The sequence below is a fragment of the Oikopleura dioica genome, chromosome 2 (genome assembly GCF_907165135.1).
Source record: "Oikopleura dioica chromosome 2, OKI2018_I68_1.0, whole genome shotgun sequence".
In the NCBI taxonomy this organism is placed as follows: domain Eukaryota; kingdom Metazoa; phylum Chordata; class Appendicularia; order Copelata; family Oikopleuridae; genus Oikopleura; species Oikopleura dioica.
The window spans coordinates 2,166,649-2,189,813 of NC_137292.1; the positions used below are offsets into that span (position 1 = coordinate 2,166,649).

The window sequence follows — 23,165 nt, forward strand, 5'->3', positions numbered from 1 at the left end:
CGCCCTGGAGGAAGAAACAGTTTCAAATCAGAGGCGAAAAACCTGGCTAGAACTGCATTTTACAAAATGAAGATTTTTTATGCACTTTTTCTTTTGATCTCCGCAGAGCCGCGGTTGAGAAGAGAGGATTGTGGTGGTTGGTGGTGTAAGAATATGGCGGTTTTCGTAAGTCTATTTCTTAAAAGGAAAAAATAAGATTTCGAAGGGCAAAAATGTCGATTGGCTCGTGAAAAAAGGAGCTAAAGGAATCGATGCTGCAGTAGAGACTGGTGAAAGAGCTGTTAAAACAGTTGGTGAAACGTTTTCTACCGGAGTTCAGTATTCAAAGGACAAGCTTGCTGAAGGAAGTAAAGCAATCTCCGAAGTCGGCTCTCAAACTGTCGAAGATGCAAAAAATACAATTATCGGAACAAACGGAGCCATCAAAAATGGAATGGAGCAAGGAATCATCTTCACAAATGGAGTTGTTTCAGAAGGAGTAGCGAAGATCAAGACCAAAGGTCAAGAAACTATCGACTATATTTCTTCCTGGTACTCGCAATTTTTCGGTTGAAATAAACAGAGAGCAAAATTTTCGCGTCATTTAAATGTCTTTTTTTATAAAATTTATTTTCAGAAAGAAAATAAAATGATGATCAGAAAGTTCTTCCATCGAAATTAGCAGTTCATCTTGTCGTTGTAGAAGTTTCGGATCTTTCGGGCAGATCGGATGACCTGTCGGTAGACCTTGCCTCGTCCATCGCAAGCGTAGTTGCGTGCCCAGCTGTTGAGGGCGGCGTTTACCTGGCCGTTGAGCTTGCAGAAGTCGTTTTCATCGAAGACCTGGACGTCATCGGCGCTGTCCTCTCCACCGAAACCATTTTCTTCGTAGCAGCTTTCGCCGTTGCCGGAGTCTCGGGCTTTGCCGGCAGCTTTGTTGAATCGGGCGACGTATCGATCAGCCCAGTTAGCGTCTGGGAGAGATGCGGCGAGTCTCTGAAAGTTGGTTTTATCGAGATTCGACCATATTTTTTGCTACTTACATCGAAGTGGTACTGGATGACGTCAAGTCGGTCATTTGGGTCGAAAGGTTCAGCAGTAGTATACTCGTAGGAGTAGGCAGATGCGACGATCAAAGAAAAGAGCTAAAATAAAGAGTTATCTTCATCATTTTATCTTTTTGAAACATACCTTCATTTTCTCGATTATTCTCAGATATTCTGATGAGTTTTAACGTATTTCTCCCGTTTTTATGCGCAATATGACCTGTTGCGACAGCTAGGTGGCGATGTTGTTTTACCAAGAGGTTATTCGTTATATCGCCGACGCGCGTAACAAAACGGATTTCGTACGAATAACAACAATCTTCAGACTGCAGAAATTATCCTTGCATATTTTCTCAAGAAATAATAGTGCGAAAATAAGTAAAATCATCAATGAAGAGGGTCATCTTTTCAGTTTGAAAGTTTTTTTTCCGAATAGAAAACATATTTTTAGAATTATTCTATTTTAACCTCAGGGCAATTAAGGAGGTTGTTTAGGTCAAAGGTCGTCACGTGGTAAAAATGAAGGATTTTTTTAAAAAGCTCTTCTCAAAAGTAAGACCTAGGATAGATCTTCAATTCTAGCCCTTAAGGACATTCTCACAATTTACAAGTGCAGAGGAATTCAAGCTCAAAGTAGGCCTGAGCGATTACTATACCCTTAATTTAGACTCGAAATTTTTGAATGATGCGAGGAACAATATTTTTTTCGCGGACAGATACGGTACCTTTCTTGGTAAAATTTTGGAACTTATGCAAAGGATAACCTCTTGCGAACTTATGAAAAGCATAAACAAACGAGTAAGGCCTTGTGAGTTGGCCCCATGTGCTAATAGCAACTTTTCAAGTTGTTGCTACTTGATTATTGGTCTGGACCCAAAGTGCAATTTGTCAGAGTCGGCAGCAGGAAACGATCCGGAATAAGACAAAGTATGATACAATTCATTTATGAAACAAAAAATAATATCGTAAGTGTTCTCGTTTCGTAATTTATTCTCAGAAAGAAAATAAATTAGTGACCAGAAAGTTCTTTTATCGAAATTAGCAGCCCATCTTGTCGCTGTAGAATTTTTTGGCCTTTCGAGCGGATCGAATGACCTGTCGGTAGACCTTGCCTCGTCCGTCGCACGCGTAGTTTCGCGCCCAGCTGTTGAGGGCGGCGTTGACCTGCCCGTTGAGCTTGCAGAAGTCGGTTTCGTCGAAGACCTGGACGTCATCGGCGGTATCTTCCTTAGGGAAACCATTTTCTTCGTAGCAGCTTTCGCCGATGCCGGAGTCTCGGGCTTTGCCGGCAGCTTTGTTGAATCGGGCGACGTATCGGTCAGCCCAGTTAGCGTCTGGGAGAGATGCGGCGAGTCTCTTGAAATTAGTTTTATCGAGATTTCGACCATATTTTTTGCTACTTACATCGAAGTGGTATTGGATGACGTCAAGTCGGTCATTTGGGTCGAAGGGTTTTTCAGTAGTATACTCGTAAGAGTAGGCAGATGCGACGATCAAAGAAAAGAGCTTAAATAAAGAGTTATCTTCATCATCGTATCTCTTTGAAACTTACCTTCATTTTCTCGATTATTTTTAGATATTCTGATAAATTTTCACGAGATTCTCCGGTTTTTATGCGGAACATGACCTGTTGCGACAGCTAGGTGGCGATATTGTTTTACGAAGAGGTTATTCGATATATCGCTGACGCGCGTAACAAAATGGATTTTGTGCGAATCACAACAATCTTCAGACGGCAGAAATTATGCCCGCTTATTTTCTTAAGAAATCATACCGCTAGGGCCGACGAGCAAAAAATCACTTCGAAGAACCCGTTGAGGTAAAGGCCTGAACCTTATAATAAAAAAGACGAAACTTTATTACGGTTTCTGTTTTCTGTATTTTCCATGACATGTTAGAAAGAGAGAAATTTTGAACTTGATTTTATAGTTCTCTAGAGACTGTTGACATCATCATTGATAGTCGTTGCATCGTCGTCTGCTCCTTTGACTAGAAGAAATTCAACTCAGAGGTAGAAATTCTGTCTTTACCTAGGTTCAAAATTGCTTCAGCTTGAAGTTCCTCCAACTTATCTCCATTAATCGTCAAGCATGGTCGACAACCTTAATTTTTATTGTCTTCTGTATCTGAATTATGATTTTCGAACCTGCTGGGCAACAAGAAACCATGAACCAAATCAAGCATCGCAGCAAAAAAGAAATCATGATCGCCCAAAATCCAAAACCCAAATTTTCTGCGCCAAATGGATACTCAGCCAGTCGCAGGGTTTGCTGGATATACGCGGCGAATGTCAACTTATCCTGGCTTTCTCAGATTTAATGATCGGCAAATTATTTTCTTGAATAGCCATTCCAGAGCGCAGAGATGCAGGTAGACTTGGACAGTGATGATTGAGCTCATTTTAGCCCAATAAAACACCTAGATTGAATAAACAAGAGATTTTTAAGTTATGAATTGCCTTCTTGAAACCACATTGAGCGAAACAGTAGACTGCGGCGACAATGTCAACGACCAGGGAAATAATAAGCAGTCCAAGAGGAACTCCAACTCCAATATCGTAATCAACTCGCGCATCAACTCGGTCGATCTCGGTCGGATTTGGTCGAGTCTATTCAGTTTTTCGACGAATAATTTCTCCCTCGATTTTCTTTTATCAAAACTGTGCCTGAATGAAAATCAGCGTTTGTTTCTTCAACATTCCAGCGGAGAATTTTATGTTGATGTCATAATCGGTCGTTAAATTTTTCGAATTGAGGACGTTCAAAAGCTCTTGGCTGAAATCTTCCTTCTTCGTCAAATTCTCCCCAGAGTACCAAAAGAACCCGAAAGCTCCAAAGCATGTCATGATCGTTGCGATCCTAATAATGGCTTTTTCGCGCTCTAGAATGCTTATAACTTACGCTAGGGGGATGAAAACCCCTGTATTCACAATCATTATCTCTTTCTCTCTTCTTTTCAAAAACAATAATTCTGCCTCTCGCTTAAAATAAAAAATCGCCTCTGAGACTCAAAATCCGAATCAGAAGCTAATGATCTTCATACTCCACTGGAGCAGTTAATGAATAACACCTCCAGAGAGCATTCCTGAAAGGAGTCATAAAAAAATTCCCAAATTGATGTTGAAGTTGATGATTCAGTTTTTTTTATTCTTGTGGCAGTGGAATTCGTTTTTCTGATATTCTTTTGAAGAAGAGTTGTTTCGCGAAATCGTAGAACTCGACGTCCAAGGCATTGTCGCTCTAGAAAAGAGACCATAATGATAGCATTTATGATTTTGTATAAGAATTTTATGATTGGGCTAAAAGTCGAAGGAATATTCATACATGAAAGCCGCACTCATGAAACCTTAATACCCGATTTTCTTAGACATAGAATCAATCGGCCCATTACCTTTATTCTTTCAATAATATCATCGGGTATCTCGACATCATCTTTGAATCTCTCCGTCTTTGTCTTGTGGTACTCCCAGTCTTCCGAAAACTTCAGCCTGAAAGTTGCTTCGAAGAGTTGCTGCGATTCTTTTTGATATTCAAGCATGCTGAAGAAGTCGATATTTTCAAGGTTTCTTTTTGCAGACTCGAGTAAGTGCCGGCCGAGATTTTGGTCTGGAACTCGCATGTCGTAGTTTTTGAAGCCTTCGTAGCATCCGATCGACTTTAAAGATCATTAAAACATTTATTGAACTGCTATGGACATCAATTCATTTCTACTTCGTATTAAGAATGTTTAGTTATCAACAAAATTATCCTTGAAAAGTAAATAAAAGATAAGAAAAAGTAAAAGAAATCACTTTTGATTTCTGCTTTATTTTTTCTAGAAGAAAATTTACCTCGAGATCAGCAATCATCCTCGTCTGCCGATTAAACGCCATGTTCGTCTCACAAGCCATAAAATCTTCGAGTTCTACTCCCAGCCACTTTTCAGTCTGATAGCACTGGGGAATCGTGTTTCTCCTGGAGTCGCAGAGAAGATGTTGTCTTTGTTTAGGGATCATACATTTTTTAATTACTAAAACTAGTTCAAGGCGGATTTTCGGTGATGAAATCAAGGAAGAGCGCTCTCGTTTGAATGAACCCTTTCTACTCCAAGTGGCCCCACGCTGAACATGACGCCACTCAGATAAAAATCGATCTATTGGGTCTCTCAGCGTCTAGAAACACTTTCAGTCGCGACCGGCAAAAATGTACTTACAGTTACATGAAACAGCTTTCTTCCTTCATACGAGGGGCCATCTAAAGATCGTAGCTTTCTTCTTGCGCAGTCCTTAAATCGGTTTTTAGGGAAAACACCTTGAATTGAACCTTCAAAGCGGTCCAATCAGGGTGCACTCCACAAGGCCATCCGACAGTGTATCTACTGTATAAAGCTCAATCTCAATTTGTTTACTTGTAAATGCAAGAGAATGCAAGCAAATTTGGCCCTGGTTATTAAGGGTGTAACTTTCTTATTTCCTTTGGGAAAGCTTTTCCTAAAGAGCCAAGTCGAATTCTTTCCAGGATGCTTGCAGGAGCTATGGTGCCAATTTGACCTTTTCTGCATCGATTCTGGGGGCAAACTACAGTGATTTCCTTCCAAGTCGCTTATCAATTTTCTGTTGAATGTCGTTCCTTTCAAAGGGTTCTCTCTTTTGAAGAAAGATAATTCGAAAAAAGGGGACAACCCGTCCCTCCAGTTTTCTGGACATGAAGAATGACGAGCACGTGGTTTTCGTTGTTGATATCAAACTTTTGGTTGTTCTCAGCATTTTTGCTTGTATTTTTGACTAATCAATTTTTTTCACTGTAACCCTAGAAATACTGCACCTTTTACGCGCCTGTAAGAACATGCCTTGGCCGACACCAAAACGAAGAAGAAACCAAAAATCATCATTCTTCAAGGGATTTTTAGACTCCTCTTTCTTTCTTTCTCTTTCTTTTTTCTCTTGTCAATTTTTCTTTTTCAAAATTGAATTTTGATGATTTTATTTTATTTGATTAACGAGGAGGGATGTTGGCGAGCTGGGGCTGGCCCGAGCTTGTGCAAATAAATACTGTTCATTCTCTTCAAAACTTTCGGATTTCGAAAGATTTCAAAAAATACTTGCGAGCCGGGGTTTATTTTCTTACGTGGAAAGGTAGATGCCAAAGAAGATGATGATTTGACGCGGCCGGGGGATTCTCAGTCTCATTTTTTCGTGAGAACAATTTGAATGAGATATCGTTCTACAGTTTTTTCGCACAGTATCGCAAGCCTGTCAATTTTAAGTCTCGCAAACAAACGCCTTCGACTATGAATTAATTTTCGTTTTCTTCTCACACAGAAGAAATCTTCCAGCAGACGGGGTCCTCCGCCCTGCATGAAAAAGTGGAATACACTCACACGGTGTCGCTTATTCGGGCTTTGGTCAAGGGCACCCCCTACTTTTATCGGTAATTTCATTGTAGTTTCCTAGACGTTGAGTTACGGTCTTTAGGCGCTAGACACGTGTCTTGACATCCTCAGGACGAAATAAATCGTAATTAACGTGCTGGATAAAAATTTTTCAAATAGAGTTAATTTTGCTTTTATCGGATTCAGCGTGTTCGAAAACCTAGAAAAAATAGTACTTTTTGACTTCTGGTGTGAAATAGCGATAAGCGCGGCACTTCAAAAGTGAAAAGTATGTCACTTTTGGAAATAGATTTCTAGCGATGCGTCAATGATATAAAAATTCTAATCGTACAGACGTTTAGATAATTGTCTATTCTTGTTGGCACTTTTTTAAAATCTTCAAAAAGTTAATGTTTACCCTACTTTTCGAGCGATTATGATCACCCAGCGCGCCCGCTCTCATTTTTCGTCCGCTGAACTCACGCTGGGGAGTCCCGCTTGGGACCAGGCGGACGTTGATTACCACTCGATTTTCAGACGGTTCATCTTTGAGCGTTCGAAAAGTAGGGTAAACATTAACTTTTTAAAGATTTCAAAAAAGTCCCAACTAGATTAGACAATTATCTAAAAGTCTGTTTGATTAGAATTTTTATATCATTGACGCATCGCTAGAAATCTATTTCCAAAAGTGACATACTTTTCACTTTTGAAGTGCCGCGCTTATCGCTATTTCACACCCGAAGTCAAAAAGTACTATTTTTTCCTAGGTTTTCGAACACGCTGAATCCGATAAAAGCAAAATTAACTCGAGTTGAAAAATTTTTATCGAGCACGTTAATTACGATTTATTTCGTCCTCAGTTGGACAACAAGACGAGAAAAAAATTGTTCAAGAAGAAGCGTGAACTTTTTTTTCCAAATCTTAAATTGATTTTCAATTAGGATTGACTCTGGTCACCAAAGTTCAACCGAAGCTAAGATGGATTTTCGTTGAAGATCATATTTTAGATCCATCATTCTTACCAAATAAAATTTCTGAAACATGCCACAAGCGTTTTGTTCAAGTTCTAAACAAAAAGAGTATGCGATTGATTATTTGAGCAATTTTCTAAAATCAAACAATTTCAATGTTCCGATCGGAATTCTCCACGGGGAGGCATCAATTTTTCAACCATCAAGCTCAAAATCACCAAGCGGCTTCCAAGGCGGATCATCCCACACGGATCAACACGAGGTTTTCGGTTTCAACGCGAAGAAAATAAAAAATCTTTTTACCTTGGCGAAAATTATTTAGCTGAATTTTGAGCTCGCTCTGCTCAGAAAAATAATTTATCTCGATATTTTGATTTTCTCTTTTGAGTTTAATTCTATCAAATCTTTTTCTAAATCCTTCAAAATGAGCTTAGAAAAGTGCTCGAATCGCCTTTAAAACTTGACTTAAAAAGTTCTTAATCATATCCATTTTCCTCAATCCACTTCTTTTCTGAACGTTGTCAAACGTGAGGAATAAAGTCCCCCGGCTCCTATTACTGCAAGCTTTTTTCTTGGCCTAAGTTTCCGGCTCATCCTTTTTTATCCCGACTTTTTTTGTTGCTATTTTGAAATTCTATGCTATTTTAGGCTGCTTTTGACCGTGAATCGAACCGGTCTAGAATTAGAATCTAGCGGTGTGCTGTGACAATTATAGCATTCTAGTTCGACTAATTTAAGGTGACCTTGAAAATTGTTCCTAGTCTAGGAACTTCCTAGACCGCTTAAAACTAGCAGCATTCCTCTGTTTTCATCATTTTAGAAATAAAAATGGATTGTTACAGTAGCTTCCGATTTAAAGCCTGTTTTTGTATCACTGCTTCCACGTGGGAAAAAAACATTACGCGCACATTATGCGCAAAATTGCCGTAGCGCCAACTTGCGGGAGCGCTGCGCCGCGCATTCCACGGTTTTTTTCTTATCGCTCCTTCTTATCGATTTTCATAATTATAGTTTTGAGATAAACTATCAATACTTTAGTTTATTGTTTTTTATAAATATTTTGTATAAATTCATCGAGAGAAAGAGAAATGTGGATATTGCCGGTTCTTTTTGTCGGAAAAATAGCTGCAGAATCGGTATGCGATTGGAAGAAATGCCACAGAAATCGAGTCTGCGAGAGGGGACGATGTCGTCGACCGACTGCAAGGACAGTTTGCGATCTTGGCTACATCCCTAACGCTGCTGGGGATTGTGTGGTCAATCCATGCATCGGTCATGCTTGCCACAATAATGCAAATTGCAATGCTCTGCCGAAAGAAGATAATGAGAACGAATACGAAGCAGTTTGTCAGTGCAAAGATGGTTACATTGGAGACGGAACAGTGAGTTACACATAATCATTTTAATTTTTTGGTTATTTTTGGCAGTTTTGAGCCAGTTGGGCCATTAAAATTTTCTTAAGGAAAATGAGATATTTTGTCGGGATTTTTTTGTTGGTTCCCGATACGGTATCGGCGATACCTACAGATTTTTTCTTCATACTGAGTTTTAACGGACGTCCATTATTAATGATTTTTCTATAAAAATAGTCCGAATTTGAATTATCAAAGACGGTGATTTTTAGAATATCTATATGAGCTATTATTCTATCAATCAAATGATCTTTCCTCTCGATGATTTTTTGAAGATCATTAATTGTTTTTTGACTCTCACGAATTTCATTAAGGATTTTTGAGTCAAATCCTTGATTGTTGATTTCACCGAAATTTCGAGATAAAAAGACAAGGAAAAATGACAAGACAACAGTGACAACTTCAGGCGATTTCAGTAATTTAAAAAACGAACGAGCAATATTTTTTCCTTCTTTCAGCAGAAGCCACAAGTTTTTCAGCCATTTCTTTATAAAATTCGAAGTTTTCCTTTTCGTATTTTACTCTGAGCGCTTCGTATTCTGCAGTTTTCTTGCTCATCTCTCTATGCGTCATTTCAATTATTCTTTGCATTTCTCTGTGGTTCAATTCCATATTTTCGACTCGGTGTTCAAGCCAACCAACTCGTTTATGGAGATCTTCATTCTCTTCTCTGATTTGTTTTATCTTCGCTTCGGCATTCATTAGGTTGTCAGAAAGCAAGCTCGATTTGTAAGCATGGTCCTTTATTTTCCCCTCGAAGATCTTTTCTATTTCTTCATTTGATGGACCTTTACGAAAAAATCCGTTGCTCGCGTCATCAGTATAAAAGCAATAACTTTCGCTTACTGAACTTCCTTGAGACATTTTTTCACATGCTCCTAAGAATTCGGAAAAAGAAATTTTTTTCGTAAATAGAACTTCGATCCGAATCAAACAAAGTTACCCTGTTTTGAAATTTCAAATCGAGCAAATAAAAATTTTTAAGGACAAACGACTCATCTGAAAAAAATCTCAAATTCTTGCCATAAAACATCTCCTGATGAAAAAACGTGTTCTTCACGTCAGACACTTGATAATTTCTTAATATAGATGAGCTGTACATCTGACTTCTGCGGGCTTGGGCGACACAAGTGCGGTGCCTTCGCCGAGTGCAAAACACTTGACGCTTTGTACGATTACGACTACGAGTGCTATTGTATCGACGGTTACGTTGGCTTTGGCTCTAGACATCGAGACACTGGCGGAAGCGGTTTCAGAAGAGACTGCATGCCTTTTCCTTGTGACGCCAAAAATACGCCTCCTACAGATCCAGGAAAGGTTAATTTTATTCACCATCATATGATACTTGTTTTTCAACAATTTTTTTAATCAATTACAAAATTTGATAACTGAAAAAATAAATTCATGAAAATAAATAACAAAATATAGTACTTTCATTTCTAATTTTCCAAAAACAAAACACCATAATTGTATTCTTCGAGTGACTAAAATCAACTTTCTTATTTCACTCTTTATTGACTAAATCTATAAACTCCAAAAACCGCATGGGTAAAAAGTTCCGTCATAAAAGTGTAAATATAAAAAGAAGATCTCAAACCTCTTTAAGACTATGAAATCTACCTACCAACAAATCTGAACGACGGCTTCAATTGGTATTCCGCCCAGCAGATGTGCCAAGAAAAAGGAATCGGCTGGGACCTGGCCGTGATCGAAACAGAAGCCGAGTACGAAAAAATCATGAATCTCATGAACTGCGATACGACTGGTGTTTGGTTGGGGTACAAAGAGAAGTTTCGAAGTCTTCTGACGACTTTGAAGATGTCTTTGGCGACCGACCAGTGGTCATCAACGATAAGGTAAAAAGAAATCTGAAGTGCGATAATCCAAAATGAAGAAAATAGGAGGTAGAATTCGCTCTGATCCAGCAGGGATATCGAACACGTTCGAGTAGATTTAAGGATTACCACACCTGCATTACTTTTTCATGAATTTTGATAAGTCTAAATTTTAATTGGAATTTTGAATTTTTATGAAAATTCAGTGGGCGACGGGCGAACCAAATTTGACTGAAGAAAAAGCTGCTTGTGTCCGAATGAGAGTCGGTCAATTCAGGAAATGTTCGATTTTTTTTACCAGGAAGGACAAAAGCCGCCCCTTTTAGAGTCATTTATGAACAGTTAAAAAGCGATGGCAACTGCCGCGCTTCCCGCTACGGCTCCAAGCATACGATCGCTTCGATGGGCTACGTTTGCGAGCGGCATGCTGCCAAGCCAGCTCCTGGAATCCGCTGCGAAACGAAAAACGACAACGATCGAGTTGAACCGTTCGAGACCAAGGCCGGATGTCCGGCGCCGTCTTGTTTCGGCGGTAGCGGCTTTCAAATCGTCGATGCGTGGAGAAAACGGGACCAGGGAACTTATGCTTTCAACTATGGATTCACAGGTTTTAAATTAAAGAAAAAAACTATTAGGTCAATATGCTAATGAAAATCATGTTCGTGATGTTTTTTTTTCTAAAAAGTTTTTGAAAATTCTTGATCTTTTTTTCCGAAAAACTTCGTGAATATTAAAATCCAGGCTTTTAGAGAGCTCGTTGACGCAAGAGTTGGACTACTTTATTTTTGAATAAATTGCAAAAAGTACCGTCGAGTCCAAAATTAGTGAACTTGAGTCCGTGTTTTGAAGTTATTTTTAGAGGCCATGTTATACCACCATAATTCGTATTTCATTTAACAGCATTTAGCGCTCGCCTTTGACATAGATTTCTATTTACACAATCTTGCTTTCTTTTTTAGAGGCGGTTTATGCTAATTGTCATTATTGCTTTATTTGACCAATTGTCAATTCAAATTTCTAGCGGCTTTTTTTCTCGGGACGGATGCGCATGACGCTGATGGTGCTTCGATTATGATGCGGTTCGCAAGAGGGAATAGGCAACACAATATTCAGACGTGGAACTTGAAGTTCTGGGGATTCTACAATGAGAACAGGGATGTTCTCTTTCATACAAAGGAAAAGGGTTGATATTTCTCGAAAAAAAACCTACAACAATGTCAACAGATAAGACGCTCTTCCATCGAAAATCTGATATGCCAAAGATCATACATTTGATTTTTGACCAATGAAAATCGTAAATGGTTCTAAAATTTTCTCCAATAATATTTATTGATGGCAAAAATTTTCAGAAGGCTGATTTATCATTTTTTCTGATTTTTCTCCGCCAATAAATATCGATTTTCTTGAGAAAAACCTTTTTTTCATTCAAATTAAAAGTGACAAAATCATCAACCATTAACAACAGTACTGGTCAACAGATCGTCTCGATCGTCGATCAGTAATCGTCACAGTCGAAAATCTCAACACTCCCGATTATCCCGAAGTCTTTTTCTGGAAAAACCGCATCACTCGTCATCGCTGCTTCATGCCCGAATTCGCCCGTTCCAGGCCTCAGGTAATTTTTTAAAATCTTGAGAGTTCATAAGAAAGGAAGCTTTCGAGCAGCATGACATTTTACATTTGTAATTCGGGAGTAGCGTTAACTCGGGGGAAATCGAGATGAATCACTGACAGGGGATTTATGAGAACTGATTGACTGTGATTTTTCGATTGTAATGAGGTTAAATTGTCGGACGAAACTTGTTATGAAGCCTTAACTCGTAAATGTCGGCAAATGTCTTCGAATGTCGCAAAATGTCTCCGAAGGTCGCAAAATGTCGCCAAATGTCTCCGAATGTCGCCAAATGTTGGCAAACATCGCCTAGTGCCGATAAAACTGGCAACAATTGGCTACATTCGGCGACATTTAGCGACATTCGCCGACTTTTAGCGACATTCGGCGAGACTCCGCAACAAAATCAAAGCGCGTCGACTCTTCTATAGAAAGATTCGTTATCCTATTATTTCTAGTCGCTTGAAAACATCGCCCGCCACCTCAAACCCGAGCTGGAAGATTTGGAAGAAATCCGCCAAGTCAGTTTCCGAAACGGCCGTTTCCGAAAAATCAAGACCTAAAGAAAGTCCAAATCTTCTTTCATTTTGCTCCTTCCTCTTTTTCATCCCCTTTTTCACGAAAAGAACAAGACTGTTTCACTTTTGCCAAGCGAAAAATACTTCCGGCCCAGAGTAGAATTTGTAAATATTATTTAAATTTAATCCTGCCTTGCTGTAAATAAAAACATCGTCACTTATGTTTAGTGTTTTTTGCAAACGGGATGGCAATTTGTCATCTCATGAATTTTATAAGTGCACTTTAGTTCTAACGTGAGGGCGAGAACACGTGGTAGTTGGGATGAGCGCTGGAAATCGAATAAGTCTATTGAGAATTTTGAGAAGTTTATTGGGTTCTTGATTGAGCGCTAGAAGAAAAGCCAGCCGAAGAAGAAATCGTAGTTGAAGAGCATTATTCCAACGACGCTAGAAATTTCAGTGAATCATGGAACTTAACTAGGGGAAGATTAAGGGTATCACATTTTTCGACCAATCAGAAGGAAAGCAGCGGAATGCAAAGAAAGGGAAACTTTGACCAATCAGGGGTCTGAATTCATTGACTATTCGAAAGTCCCCATAAACCTTTCTGATTGGTCAGATCGCCCCCTTTTTTGAGATGAAGTCCTTCTACTCTCTCACTCTGGACTTGATTCTTACCTGAGGCAGAGAAGGATGAAGATAGAAATGAGATGATTTTGAATAATCTCCGTTTGCCGAACATTTCTTCTCCCTTCTCTATATTCTGCGTCTGGCATGGCGAAGCACTGCGCTAGAATCTGCGAACTGATCAAAGACGAGAACAAAATCGATATCGATGAGAAATGGTCTAGCTTCAACTCGTTGCAATTTATTATTTATTGACTGCGATTCAGTTGCTAGACCTGCCACAGACTTTCTCCCCCTTTCTTTTTTATTATTTTTTTATTATCAAGTCATTTTTGCGTTTCAAAACTTAATTTGGTTAAATTTTGTTTATTATTGATCAGGAGAAACAAAAATTGCAGGAATTTCAGAATAAAGTTTTCTCTTTTTATAAACCAACTCCACTTCCTTCTTCCTCGATATAATGTCGGAAGGCAATGCATTCGGTTTTGTTTCTCGTCTCGTAGTAGACACCTGTTTTGTGCATGTAAAATCCACTCTCTCCCTTTCCGTGTAGTTTTGCAGCAACCATGATGTTGAATCTTCAATATCATATTGAAAATATGCATATTTTCAAATAACAAACCCGTCATAAGAGTTGTGCGCAATAATCATGCAGTCCTTGACACAGGTCGCAAATTCCTCCTCATTGGCGCAGCGGGACTCGCAAGATTCGCACTAAAATAAGGTTGGTTAAAGAATTGTCATTCTTCAACCTAACCTTGACAGCAAAAGACGAAAAGTCAATCGTCTTCGTTGATTTCGGCCCGCAAACTGCCCGAAGAGAACCTGCTCTTGGCTGTGCTGTGTGTCGCCCTTCTGCGTCAGCAATGCCATTAGCAATAATACAGTTGTAATGCTGGCTGTAGTTTCGTTCAAGATTCTTGCTCATTTTCACTGCGCATTCGGTCATTCCAGATTCGGAATTTGCGCAAAGCCGGAGTGTGTTGAGCATGATATCTTCAGCAGTATCGGCTCGCTCATCGAAAAATCGGCCAAAAGCGGAAGAAAAAGCGAAAAGTCCGACGAAAATTTTCATGGTGACAAAATTGAATTGACTAGAAGCAGAAAATTTTGGGGATTATATTGGTTGAACAGCTTGTTAGATCCCAAGGCAGGGATGGAAAGAGGCCAGAAATGACGATTGCGGGTAATTTTTTTGGCAAAGATAAGAATTTTTAAAGCCAAAATATACAGAATTTTTTTGCTTGTTCAGCGACATCCTCGATATTTCGGAAATCTAGAAACTTCAACAGCTCAATCCAAATCAGTGTGATTTTGCTGACTCAAATAAATTGGGTGCACTTCGTGTCATCGCCGCGGTCCTAATGGACATTTTTTGATAGTGCTAAACCCTGTCTTCATCTGCTGATCTGCGAATTCGGAACACAATTGCTTTCAGAGTTGGTCAAAGATGAGCCTTTACAGGGCAAAAGATTATATTTTGGTGAAACTCCATGAGCTACAGGAGACATTTGAACAGCGACAGGTACAGAAAAAGTCTAAACAACATGATTTTCCTCATAAAATAGGAATTCTACGAGTTCGAAGAAGAAAAATCGCCAGTAAACCTGACCGTAAATCTTCTCCAAGAAGATTTTCCAGTCACAGAAGGTTCTAAGAAGCACAAGAAACGTTTTTTATAGAACAATATTCTGAGAATTTGGAAAGAAAAAAACACATGAAAGGCACGACTCAGCTCCCTGGAAGGCAGTTCTGATCAATTATCGATGCATGTTCTGCTTGTAAACAAACATTTTATGACGCAAATGAAAGAGACCGAAGTCGAAATTGCCGGACATGCCCGACTTTTATGCGTCGCTGGGAAGGTCAATATGTGTTTCATCGACGAATTTGTCATACGAGTAAGTCTTGATGACTATTCATTAACTACTTGAAGCGCTAGAAACAATACAGAGCACAAGGATTAGGAAAGCATCTGTGGAAATCGCTGGAAGAATTTCTCAAGCTCGAAATCGACCAGGACTTCTGTGGAACTGCAACTAAAGATGAGGTTTTTATCGCCTAAAATCAGGTTTCTTACCTTTTCATCAGACTGCTAGATCATTTTTTCATCACATGGGAATGAACAAACTCGAAAAAGGAGAGAAACTCGCCTACATTGACATCCACGAAGGAGAATTGCTCAACAAGCTCAGCGATTTTTTCTCAGGAATGATCGTAAAAATGCTTTTTCGATCTTGATTCAAGGACATTTTCGACCTTTTTTAAGTTGCAAAAGAAGCAATGGCTCGAAAGAAAGATGCTGAAATGCTCTTCTTGACGAAAGATCTAATTCATTTCGATCTCTGTGGAACGGATGGATACAAAGAGAGAATTCAGCTGATAAAAGAAGCGCAGGAGAAGCTCGAAGCGGAAATTATGGAGAAAGCTGTTGGCTCAAATTACAAGGTACCTTCTCTAATTGACAAAAAGCCGGGGAAGAGGTAGGATTCTTTATTACCTTGAAATTTTGTGGACTACCCATTTTGATTTGCTGAGATAACAGATACAGGCCTCTTATTGGCTGAGGGCATCAAAAAACTAACCAAAATGAACCTCAGTATTAATATCATTAGAAAATGAGTGCTGATACATCAACTCATGCTGGAATCGAAAAAATGGCTGAAAAATTTGGCGGCGCTTCAAGACGAGCCTCTTCTGTTTCAAATTTGAGCGATGCCGAGCTTGAACGAGAAGCTCTTCTCGCTCTCACCAGCAAAGACACTCTTGGAAGAAGAATGTCAGTCAAAAGTCACAGAAGAGAGTCTCTCATGAAAGAATCCATCGATGAATGACCATTTTTATTCCCTGCTTTTGCTGTCAAAAAACACGAATCGTTAAAAAAACCTTAAAAATCTTATTCTTTTTATTCTTACAGGCTCGTCAAATTAAGTTCATTTCTGGGGTCTTCATTTGAAGACGAGATCCATATCATGGCGCTACCAGAGCTTGGCTTAACCGCTATAATTTATACGAAAACTCTTATCATGCCGTAACAGCACCTAAATCAACTGAGATAACTCTCGAAAATATCCCCACTCAAACCAGTCCTTTATAACTCAGCTTTGAGAAAGCAATGAACGTCTATAAACCAAAAGATTATATTTTAATAAAGCTGCATGAGCTCCAAGAGACATTTGTTCGACGCCAGGTAGATCTATTGATAAGAAACTGTTAACTTATTCATAAAATTGGAATTCTACGAGTTCGAGGAAGAGAAATCGCCAATAAATCTTACTTTTAATTTTCTCCAAGAAGACTTTCCAGTGACAATTGACTCGAAAAAGCACCAGGAATGGATTTTATTTTCCTTTTTTTATGAAAACTAGTCAATCTGCCCGGAAAATCACATGACAGGCACGACTCAGCTCTCTTGAAGGAAGCTCTGATCAATTATCGATGCATGTTGTCCTAGTAAACAAACATTTCATGACTCAAATGAAGGAGACCGAGGTGGAAATTGCAGGACATGCTCGGCTATTATGCGTTGCTGGGAAAGTCAACATGTGTTTTATCGACGAATTCGTCATCAGAGTAAGCGAAGAAAATCTTTCATCGATCATCTGGATCTCTAGAAACAATACAGAGCCCACGGATTCGGGCGACATTTGTGGAAATCGCTTGAAGAGTTTCTCAAGCTTGAAATTGATCAGGACGCTTGTGGAACTGCAACTAAAGATGAGGTTCAGTCACACTTCTCTTGATTGGAACTGATTTCAATTTCAGAATGCGAGGTCATTTTTTCACCACATGGGAATGAAAAAACTTGAAAAGGGCGAGAAACTCGCGTACATCAATATCCACGAAGGAGAATTATTGGCCAAGCTTAGCGACTTTTTCTCAGGAATGATTGAAAAAGCAGTTAGTTCTCCGTTTATTCAAACTCATTTTGATCCATAAAAAGTCGCGAGGGAAGCGATGAACAGAAAAAGGGACAGTGAGCTGCAATTCCTGACAAAAGATCTCATCCATTTCGATCTCTGCGGCACTGATGGATACAAGGAGAGAATTCTGGCGATCAAGGATGCTCAGGAAAAACTGGAATTGGAGATTATGGAAAAGGCTGTGGGCTCAAATTATAAGGTTCGCTTATGAACAGTTAGAGTAAAATTATTTTCAGAAAACTTCTGCGAAAACATCGACCCATGCTGGAATCGAAGTCGTTGCAGAAAAATTTGGCGGAGCTTCTAGAAGAGCTTCGACGGTATCAAATATGAGTGAGGCCGAACTAGAACGAGAAGCTCTTCTGGCTTTGACGAGCAAAGACACTCTTGGAAGAAGAATGTCGATGAAAGCTCATCGAAGGGAATCTATTCAACAATCGATCATTGAATAATATTTTGCTGGAAATATATTATTGTTTCTCAGAAAAAAAAAGATGAGAAATCACGTGATCATCTAAATGTCATTCCGTTGTTTTCATAATTGTTTGACCGCCGAGCCGCGACCACATCCGTTCTCAACCTTTAAAAGCTCAATTGTCTGTTCTTTTCTTCAGTTCAATTCACAATGAAGTTTTCAATTATTTTTCTCTCTTCGATCTTGAATCTATCAAGAGCGAGTGTTGTGCAAGATAAAGTGGACATTCTGCTTGGTCATTTTGATGTAAGTATTTTTAAAGTTGACTTTACGAATAATATTTTTAAAAGTGGTTTGCTGAAAACTTGCCACTTCAACCAGGAGACAAAAAAGACGATAGATACGTAAGTAAAATACAACAGTATGCATCACAAATTGTTGCTGCGAATGGCGGCAGGGGCGAAGTTTGTAATTTGAGAAATCGAGATTCACTGCTAGCTGATGTTGATGCGCAGTGCTCTTGGACTAATGGAATGACTCCATGCCAACGACATGAAAATGTCATAACCTGCTTGTTTGCTCTTGCTGACGCTTATGCTTGTGACGGACGAGGAAATCTTGCAGCTCGGATTCAGAGAAGATGGAAAAGACGAAAGATTAATTTGATTATTCCTCGGCACTGTCCATTCTCGACTGTCCTTTGCCCACTTGGCCTTTGTGCCAGTGGTTAAAGTAAAATAGCAACACCAAGAAAATAAAATTTCAACAATCATTTCTTATAAAATAAGCTCAATTTTATTCTAAAAAATCAACCGACAGTATTTTGTCTTTTGAACAAAGCTCTCGACATTCTTCTTCCAAGGCCTCCAACACTACTAACGACCGCCGCAGACGCCCTTCTTGCCCCAGCGAACCGACTAGCGATAGCGCTAACTCCTGCATGAGTCTTCGTATCCGCAGTTGTTTTCTTCAAGAAATGATATTACGATAACTTTATATTCTGCGACCTTAAAATTTGTGCCAGCGGTTCTTCGTTCAACCTCTGATCGGATTCGTTCATTCGCTTCCATGATCGCTTCTAGTCTTGCTTTGTATCCATCAGTGCCGCAAAGATTGAAATGAAAGAGATCCTTGGTCATAAAAAGCCGATTTTCATCCTTTTTTCGGTCCATCGCATCCTTAGCGACTTTATTTTTGATCAAAAATGGCCATTATTTGATGGAAAGATGGTCTTTTGAATCCTCCCTGAGAAGAATTTGTTCAGTTTATTGAGCAATTGTCCTTCTTGAACGTCAATGTAAGGTATTTTCTGGCCATCGTCAAGCTTGTTCATTCCCATGTGGCGGAAAAATGAGCGATCAATCTTCGTTGTTTCCATTATTTCGTGGTAAAAGAAAACGTACCTCAGTTTTTGAAGCAATTCCAAAAGAGTCCTGGTCGAGTTCAAGCTTGAGAAATTCTTCCAAAGATTTGAACAAATATCGCCCAAAACCTTGGGCTCTGTATTGTTTCTAGAACTTGAAATAACTCAAGAATCGTCTTACGAACTTACTCTGATGACAAAATCATCGATGAAAGTCATGTTCGACTTCCCAGCCACACACAAAAGTCGACAATGTCCAACAATTTCAATTTCAGTTTCTTTCATTTGCGTCATAAAATTCTTATTGACGAGGACAACATGCATTGGTAGAGCATCGCAGCTGTTTTTCAGAGAACTGACTCTTTGCTTTCTCATGATTTTATCAATGGATTACTGAAAGAGAGACTGTTTTATCGAATAAATCATTTCCTGGTACTTTTTTGAGCCATCTTTCACGGGAAAATCCTCTTCTAGAAGCTCAAGGGTGAGATTTACCGGCGATTTTTGATCATCAAATTCATATATCTCCTATTTTTGATCAGATGAGCCCCTTTTCTTGTCAAATTTGTACATACCTGCAGCTTAATAAATTTCTCTTGGCACTCATGAAGCTTCAATAAAATGTAATCTTTCTGTCTATAAACGCTCATCTTCTGATCCTCTCTTCAAAGTTCGATAAAAGCCTTCAGAGCAAAAAAGAAGACAGGATGCCCATCAAAGCAGTTTCTATCTTGAGTTTTAGCACTATAAAATACTGCATACGCAACGCTTCAATCAATAAACAAGGTGACAACAAGCCGTAGGTCAATGTTACTCATGTTCAAAGAACGGCAGTTGGCAAAGAATTCTTACTGATTATCCCATAAAGAATGAGCTCTATCTTTTACGTCGAAGACCGTTGCACTATCCTCAGCATTTTTCATTCCTAATTGAATGCTGCCGAAAAATTATCCAAGGAGCGTCACGACCAAGGTTTCATTAGAAGATCAATGTTTTCCGGAGATATTTCGACAGCTCAGGATCAGAAGCTACCTTATTTTTCGACCGCTAATTATGGCTAATTAGTAATTATGAAAAGTCGCGAAAGGGGTTTTTTGTTATCTACATTTTTTATTACAGCTCTGAGCACCAGTACAGAAAAAAAAACAGAAAGATTGAAGAAAACAGGATATTTACAAATTAATTCTAGTTGTTCCATCGTTTATCCTCTTGAAGAAACAGTGTGTCTGACCATTTGCAACTGCTTATTTAAATTAGTTTCCTTGCTGCTAGCAAAGTGTTGGGCCATTCCAGTGATCATTTTGATGTCCTTGTCATGAGCGATTTCACGGAAGATTCCAGTGAACATCACATCCTCGAGGATGAACCCAGAGAGGCTTTTAATTGGTCAAAAATAAAACAAAGGTACAATTTTAACAAGCTATTTCGACCGTTTCTATGAGTCCTCGCAATTTCAAAAATGTCCTCTGAAGCTTTTTTCGTGAAAGAAGCAGCGGGTCCATTGCAAAAAGCAGGAAAAATGTAGCCCATTGGGAAGTTGTGAGCATTGACGCCATATTTGCCCGTACGGATAGGGGGACCAGGGTTGATGTTGGAAAAAATACAGCGGAATTTGGCAGTGTCCGGCGATTCTCTTTTGAAGACATTGTTGATCAACTAAAAAGTGTAAATGATGGAAAAAGGGGGTTGAAAAGGCACCTTGTCATAAACGACTGCAGAATCATCATCGTGGAAGATTGTCCATTGAACATTACAGCTGTCGAAATAATCGGAGTTCAGGAAGTTATGAGCAGCAAAAGTCTTAAAATACATGAGCGACTAAAAAAATTATTTTTTTTTACCTTGAGCGGCAGATTATTGTAAATATCGTTGAAATCAGCAATGATCAAGTCGTCAAACTCCTCGAGCTCCTTGTAGAGAAGATCCATTCCAGCGTCCTTTTTCCCGAAAACAAAGTAGAGCTTGAGTTTCCAATCGGGAATCAGTTTCTGGTACTCGTTGCGGATCTGGCGATTGAAGGATCGAAGTTTTTTGTTGTTGATCGCGCTTTTGATGAAGATCGGCAGCTCGTTCATTTCGCAAGTTTTTCTCGGATGCGCTAGAATTGCTGGAGGTACGTTGTAATCCTTCTCTTCCAATTTGTAAAAATTCGGCGGTGGTTTCATTATTTTATAACTCTGCGGCAAAATTCTTTCGGCGGAAATGAAATCGACTGGTTTTGAGCGAGTGATGGCTGGAGAAAGCAGAGTGCCCGTAATAGTGTTGTTCAAAAAACGAGATTTTGAAAGGAGAAAAGGCCCCTGGCGAGAAGTTGAGCGGCATGGACCGAGATTTTCGCCGCGGAAGGTGAACTTGACGAAGTCATTTGGGTTCTTAGAGGGATAGATTTCGCGGATGCGATTTTTAATATTTATTAAGAAAAATCAATCCCTTTCCTGATCAGCCTTCTTCTGCTTGATCCTATAATCATCCTTGATGCACACAATACCCTCCTTTGGATCTGGCTTCTTCGCAACCAATTCCGGCAAGAGAAGAATATCTGCTTCAGTTTTGAAGACTACTGTTTCAGACTCCACTTTGGGCAAGATTTCCTCAATCATCAGCGAATCGTTGCCTTCTTCTTTCTTCACAAAAATGAACTCAAACTTGACTGGGCAGGATTGGAAATTCGTTAAACTCAAGAATTCTTGATTCAAGAGCTTCATTTCTTCACTAATGTAAGAAATAACTATCGTCCATTTTTGCTGTTCAGGCTGGTTTTCTTCGGGTTTTTTGGTGGCTTTAAGGGGTTTTTCAGGTAATGATATGGTTTCTTTTGGATTTGGGGTTTTCGGAGCTGAGTTTTCGATATTTTTAGGGTCTAAATTTTCGGCTGGCTTTGGAAAAACGGAAATTTTCTCTTTGCTTTTGGAACTGTCAATTTCATCCGGGTCGAAATTCACTCCTGGTGGAGGATAGTAGCGCTCATCTGCTCTCATTTTCGGTGATGTCGGCGGAATAAACACTTGAATATAACTCGGCACAATTATCGTGAAATTACTGTACGGGAGATACAGTGCACCGAAGAGGATGATAATGATGAAAACGAGGACAATTTTTCCGCGAGTATGGGCATTATTGCTGATTTTTCGCTGTTCTGGTGTTTCTCTTTGATTTGGAAGCAGTGGAATTTCGTCTGACATCGCTTTATTGTTTCGTCTTAAAAAGGTCATTTTATTAGTGAAACGTAACAATTTCAATAGAGCTCTTCAAATATAATTATCATTCTCATTATTCTATCGGCTTTTTTATCGAAACATTATTCGACATGTTTCGTTGGACAAGCCGATAATCAAAGACCGAAGCAAAAACCATCGTTGTCAGTGTTCTTTATTATAAGAAAAAAAAGAGACACTTGTAATTCGAAAATTTCGCGAGGCTTGAAATGAGTGCCGTCATCTTGTCAGATTTTCATGTCAGATTAAAGCAGGGTCGGATGTACAATCAAAGTGCCTTGAAAGCCCCAAATCCCGGACCGCTGACATTGTAAAACCGGCAAATTACTGTTATCGAAGCGTAACGGGGTCAGATTTCCCGACAAACAGCTGATATTTTTATCGATAGAGTACCAAAAAACTGAATTTTGTTTTGCTTCTTTCTAATCATTTTTTAGAAAAAAAGAACAAGCAAAAAATAAGACTTACTTTGATTCTTTTTTTTTCTATTTATTTTCTCTCAACGGCGAATCTCAACTTTAAGTTGAAAGTTTCAACTCTTCTTTTCGCTCTTCGTTGAAGCGTTTTCCACTTGAAAAATCTCTTGAATCTTCGTCATTAAAAAATCACGCACTTTCTTTTTTCACCGAGCGCGTTAAAGGTTTGTTTTGAGAAAATGAAAGGCGAAAGACAATTGAGGAGGATCAGTTGGACGCCCACAAATTTCTCTCTTTTTCTCTCTCACGCGCCACCTCTCACGGTCACTCTTTTCTCGCCGCCCGGGATGAGCTCAGACTTGTCTTGAAATTCGGAGCATTTTGAAAAAAAACGGGCGGAGAGGATTTGATTTTTTTGTGTTTTCGGTTGATTCATCCCTTTTTTGATGGATCGATTTTTTGGTGAAAACGACTGGCGCGCCGT

At 39.2% G+C, this 23,165-nt stretch overlaps 12 protein-coding genes across 13 annotated transcripts; 6 read left to right on the top strand and 6 right to left on the bottom strand.

The window, feature by feature from the left end:
- Positions 1 to 21: 21 nt before the first annotated feature.
- LOC145699584 (uncharacterized) lies at positions 22 to 565 on the top strand. The gene is made up of 2 exons (XM_081776861.1): positions 22 to 165; positions 206 to 565. Exons 1-2 carry the CDS (start codon positions 67 to 69, stop codon positions 551 to 553), a joined length of 447 nt encoding a protein of 148 aa, XP_081632987.1. The 5' UTR covers positions 22 to 66; the 3' UTR covers positions 554 to 565.
- Positions 566 to 590: 25 nt separating this feature from the next.
- LOC145699586 (uncharacterized) lies at positions 591 to 1,208 on the bottom strand. The gene is made up of 3 exons (XM_081776863.1): positions 1,171 to 1,208; positions 1,023 to 1,124; positions 591 to 975 (listed from the first exon to the last, which is right to left on the bottom strand). The coding sequence occupies exons 1-3, from the start codon at positions 1,174 to 1,176 to the stop codon at positions 658 to 660; spliced, it is 426 nt and encodes a 141-aa protein (XP_081632989.1). The 5' UTR covers positions 1,177 to 1,208; the 3' UTR covers positions 591 to 657.
- Positions 1,209 to 1,995: 787 nt separating this feature from the next.
- On the bottom strand, positions 1,996 to 2,646 carry LOC145699588 (uncharacterized). The gene is made up of 3 exons (XM_081776864.1): positions 2,578 to 2,646; positions 2,430 to 2,531; positions 1,996 to 2,381 (listed from the first exon to the last, which is right to left on the bottom strand). The coding sequence occupies exons 1-3, from the start codon at positions 2,581 to 2,583 to the stop codon at positions 2,064 to 2,066; spliced, it is 426 nt and encodes a 141-aa protein (XP_081632990.1). The 5' UTR covers positions 2,584 to 2,646; the 3' UTR covers positions 1,996 to 2,063.
- Positions 2,647 to 2,880: 234 nt separating this feature from the next.
- Positions 2,881 to 4,011, bottom strand: LOC145699585 (uncharacterized). The gene is made up of 5 exons (XM_081776862.1): positions 3,926 to 4,011; positions 3,691 to 3,883; positions 3,172 to 3,633; positions 3,056 to 3,127; positions 2,881 to 3,014 (listed from the first exon to the last, which is right to left on the bottom strand). The coding sequence occupies exons 1-3, from the start codon at positions 3,958 to 3,960 to the stop codon at positions 3,427 to 3,429; spliced, it is 435 nt and encodes a 144-aa protein (XP_081632988.1). The 5' UTR covers positions 3,961 to 4,011; the 3' UTR covers positions 2,881 to 3,014; positions 3,056 to 3,127; positions 3,172 to 3,426.
- A 143-nt stretch (positions 4,012 to 4,154) lies between these two features.
- On the bottom strand, positions 4,155 to 5,962 carry LOC145697578 (heparan-sulfate 6-O-sulfotransferase 1-B-like). The gene is made up of 8 exons (XM_081774800.1): positions 5,828 to 5,962; positions 5,686 to 5,787; positions 5,327 to 5,391; positions 5,217 to 5,288; positions 5,109 to 5,175; positions 4,855 to 5,033; positions 4,416 to 4,679; positions 4,155 to 4,264 (listed from the first exon to the last, which is right to left on the bottom strand). The coding sequence occupies exons 1-8, from the start codon at positions 5,892 to 5,894 to the stop codon at positions 4,169 to 4,171; spliced, it is 912 nt and encodes a 303-aa protein (XP_081630926.1). The 5' UTR covers positions 5,895 to 5,962; the 3' UTR covers positions 4,155 to 4,168.
- A 2,413-nt stretch (positions 5,963 to 8,375) lies between these two features.
- Positions 8,376 to 10,200, top strand: LOC145700552 (uncharacterized). Its single transcript, XM_081777842.1, has 3 exons — positions 8,376 to 8,727; positions 9,847 to 10,074; positions 10,186 to 10,200. The coding sequence occupies exons 1-3, from the start codon at positions 8,434 to 8,436 to the stop codon at positions 10,198 to 10,200; spliced, it is 537 nt and encodes a 178-aa protein (XP_081633968.1). The 5' UTR covers positions 8,376 to 8,433.
- A 167-nt stretch (positions 10,201 to 10,367) lies between these two features.
- Positions 10,368 to 11,822, top strand: LOC145699591 (uncharacterized). Its single transcript, XM_081776868.1, has 3 exons — positions 10,368 to 10,613; positions 10,799 to 11,199; positions 11,614 to 11,822. Exons 2-3 carry the CDS (start codon positions 10,995 to 10,997, stop codon positions 11,778 to 11,780), a joined length of 372 nt encoding a protein of 123 aa, XP_081632994.1. The 5' UTR covers positions 10,368 to 10,613; positions 10,799 to 10,994; the 3' UTR covers positions 11,781 to 11,822.
- Positions 11,823 to 14,788: 2,966 nt separating this feature from the next.
- Positions 14,789 to 15,590, top strand: LOC145700557 (uncharacterized). Its single transcript, XM_081777848.1, has 4 exons — positions 14,789 to 14,874; positions 14,918 to 15,250; positions 15,292 to 15,399; positions 15,441 to 15,590. The coding sequence occupies exons 2-4, from the start codon at positions 15,116 to 15,118 to the stop codon at positions 15,588 to 15,590; spliced, it is 393 nt and encodes a 130-aa protein (XP_081633974.1). The 5' UTR covers positions 14,789 to 14,874; positions 14,918 to 15,115.
- Positions 15,591 to 15,610: 20 nt separating this feature from the next.
- On the top strand, positions 15,611 to 16,212 carry LOC145699589 (uncharacterized). The gene is made up of 2 exons (XM_081776865.1): positions 15,611 to 15,797; positions 15,965 to 16,212. Exons 1-2 carry the CDS (start codon positions 15,633 to 15,635, stop codon positions 16,181 to 16,183), a joined length of 384 nt encoding a protein of 127 aa, XP_081632991.1. The 5' UTR covers positions 15,611 to 15,632; the 3' UTR covers positions 16,184 to 16,212.
- A 1,084-nt stretch (positions 16,213 to 17,296) lies between these two features.
- LOC145699590 (uncharacterized) lies at positions 17,297 to 17,745 on the top strand. Its single transcript, XM_081776866.1, has 2 exons — positions 17,297 to 17,471; positions 17,509 to 17,745. The coding sequence occupies exons 1-2, from the start codon at positions 17,307 to 17,309 to the stop codon at positions 17,722 to 17,724; spliced, it is 381 nt and encodes a 126-aa protein (XP_081632992.1). The 5' UTR covers positions 17,297 to 17,306; the 3' UTR covers positions 17,725 to 17,745.
- Positions 17,746 to 18,473: 728 nt separating this feature from the next.
- LOC145699582 (N-alpha-acetyltransferase 80-like) lies at positions 18,474 to 19,741 on the bottom strand. Of its 2 annotated transcripts, XR_014134044.1 has the most exons (5): positions 19,626 to 19,741; positions 19,240 to 19,578; positions 19,091 to 19,198; positions 18,695 to 19,050; positions 18,474 to 18,654 (listed from the first exon to the last, which is right to left on the bottom strand). XR_014134044.1 is itself a non-coding variant. In XM_081776859.1 (4 exons), exons 2-4 carry the CDS (start codon positions 19,423 to 19,425, stop codon positions 18,886 to 18,888), a joined length of 459 nt encoding a protein of 152 aa, XP_081632985.1. In that variant the 5' UTR covers positions 19,426 to 19,578; positions 19,626 to 19,741; the 3' UTR covers positions 18,474 to 18,885. The 2 variants fall into 2 exon arrangements, 1 of the variants encoding a protein (XP_081632985.1); XM_081776859.1 differs by having other exon boundaries at positions 18,474 to 19,050.
- A 409-nt stretch (positions 19,742 to 20,150) lies between these two features.
- LOC145699574 (beta-1,3-galactosyltransferase bre-2-like) lies at positions 20,151 to 23,048 on the bottom strand. Its single transcript, XM_081776851.1, has 4 exons — positions 22,734 to 23,048; positions 20,892 to 22,248; positions 20,749 to 20,850; positions 20,151 to 20,706 (listed from the first exon to the last, which is right to left on the bottom strand). Exons 2-4 carry the CDS (start codon positions 21,213 to 21,215, stop codon positions 20,398 to 20,400), a joined length of 735 nt encoding a protein of 244 aa, XP_081632977.1. The 5' UTR covers positions 21,216 to 22,248; positions 22,734 to 23,048; the 3' UTR covers positions 20,151 to 20,397.
- Between the last annotated feature and the right edge of the window lie 117 nt (positions 23,049 to 23,165).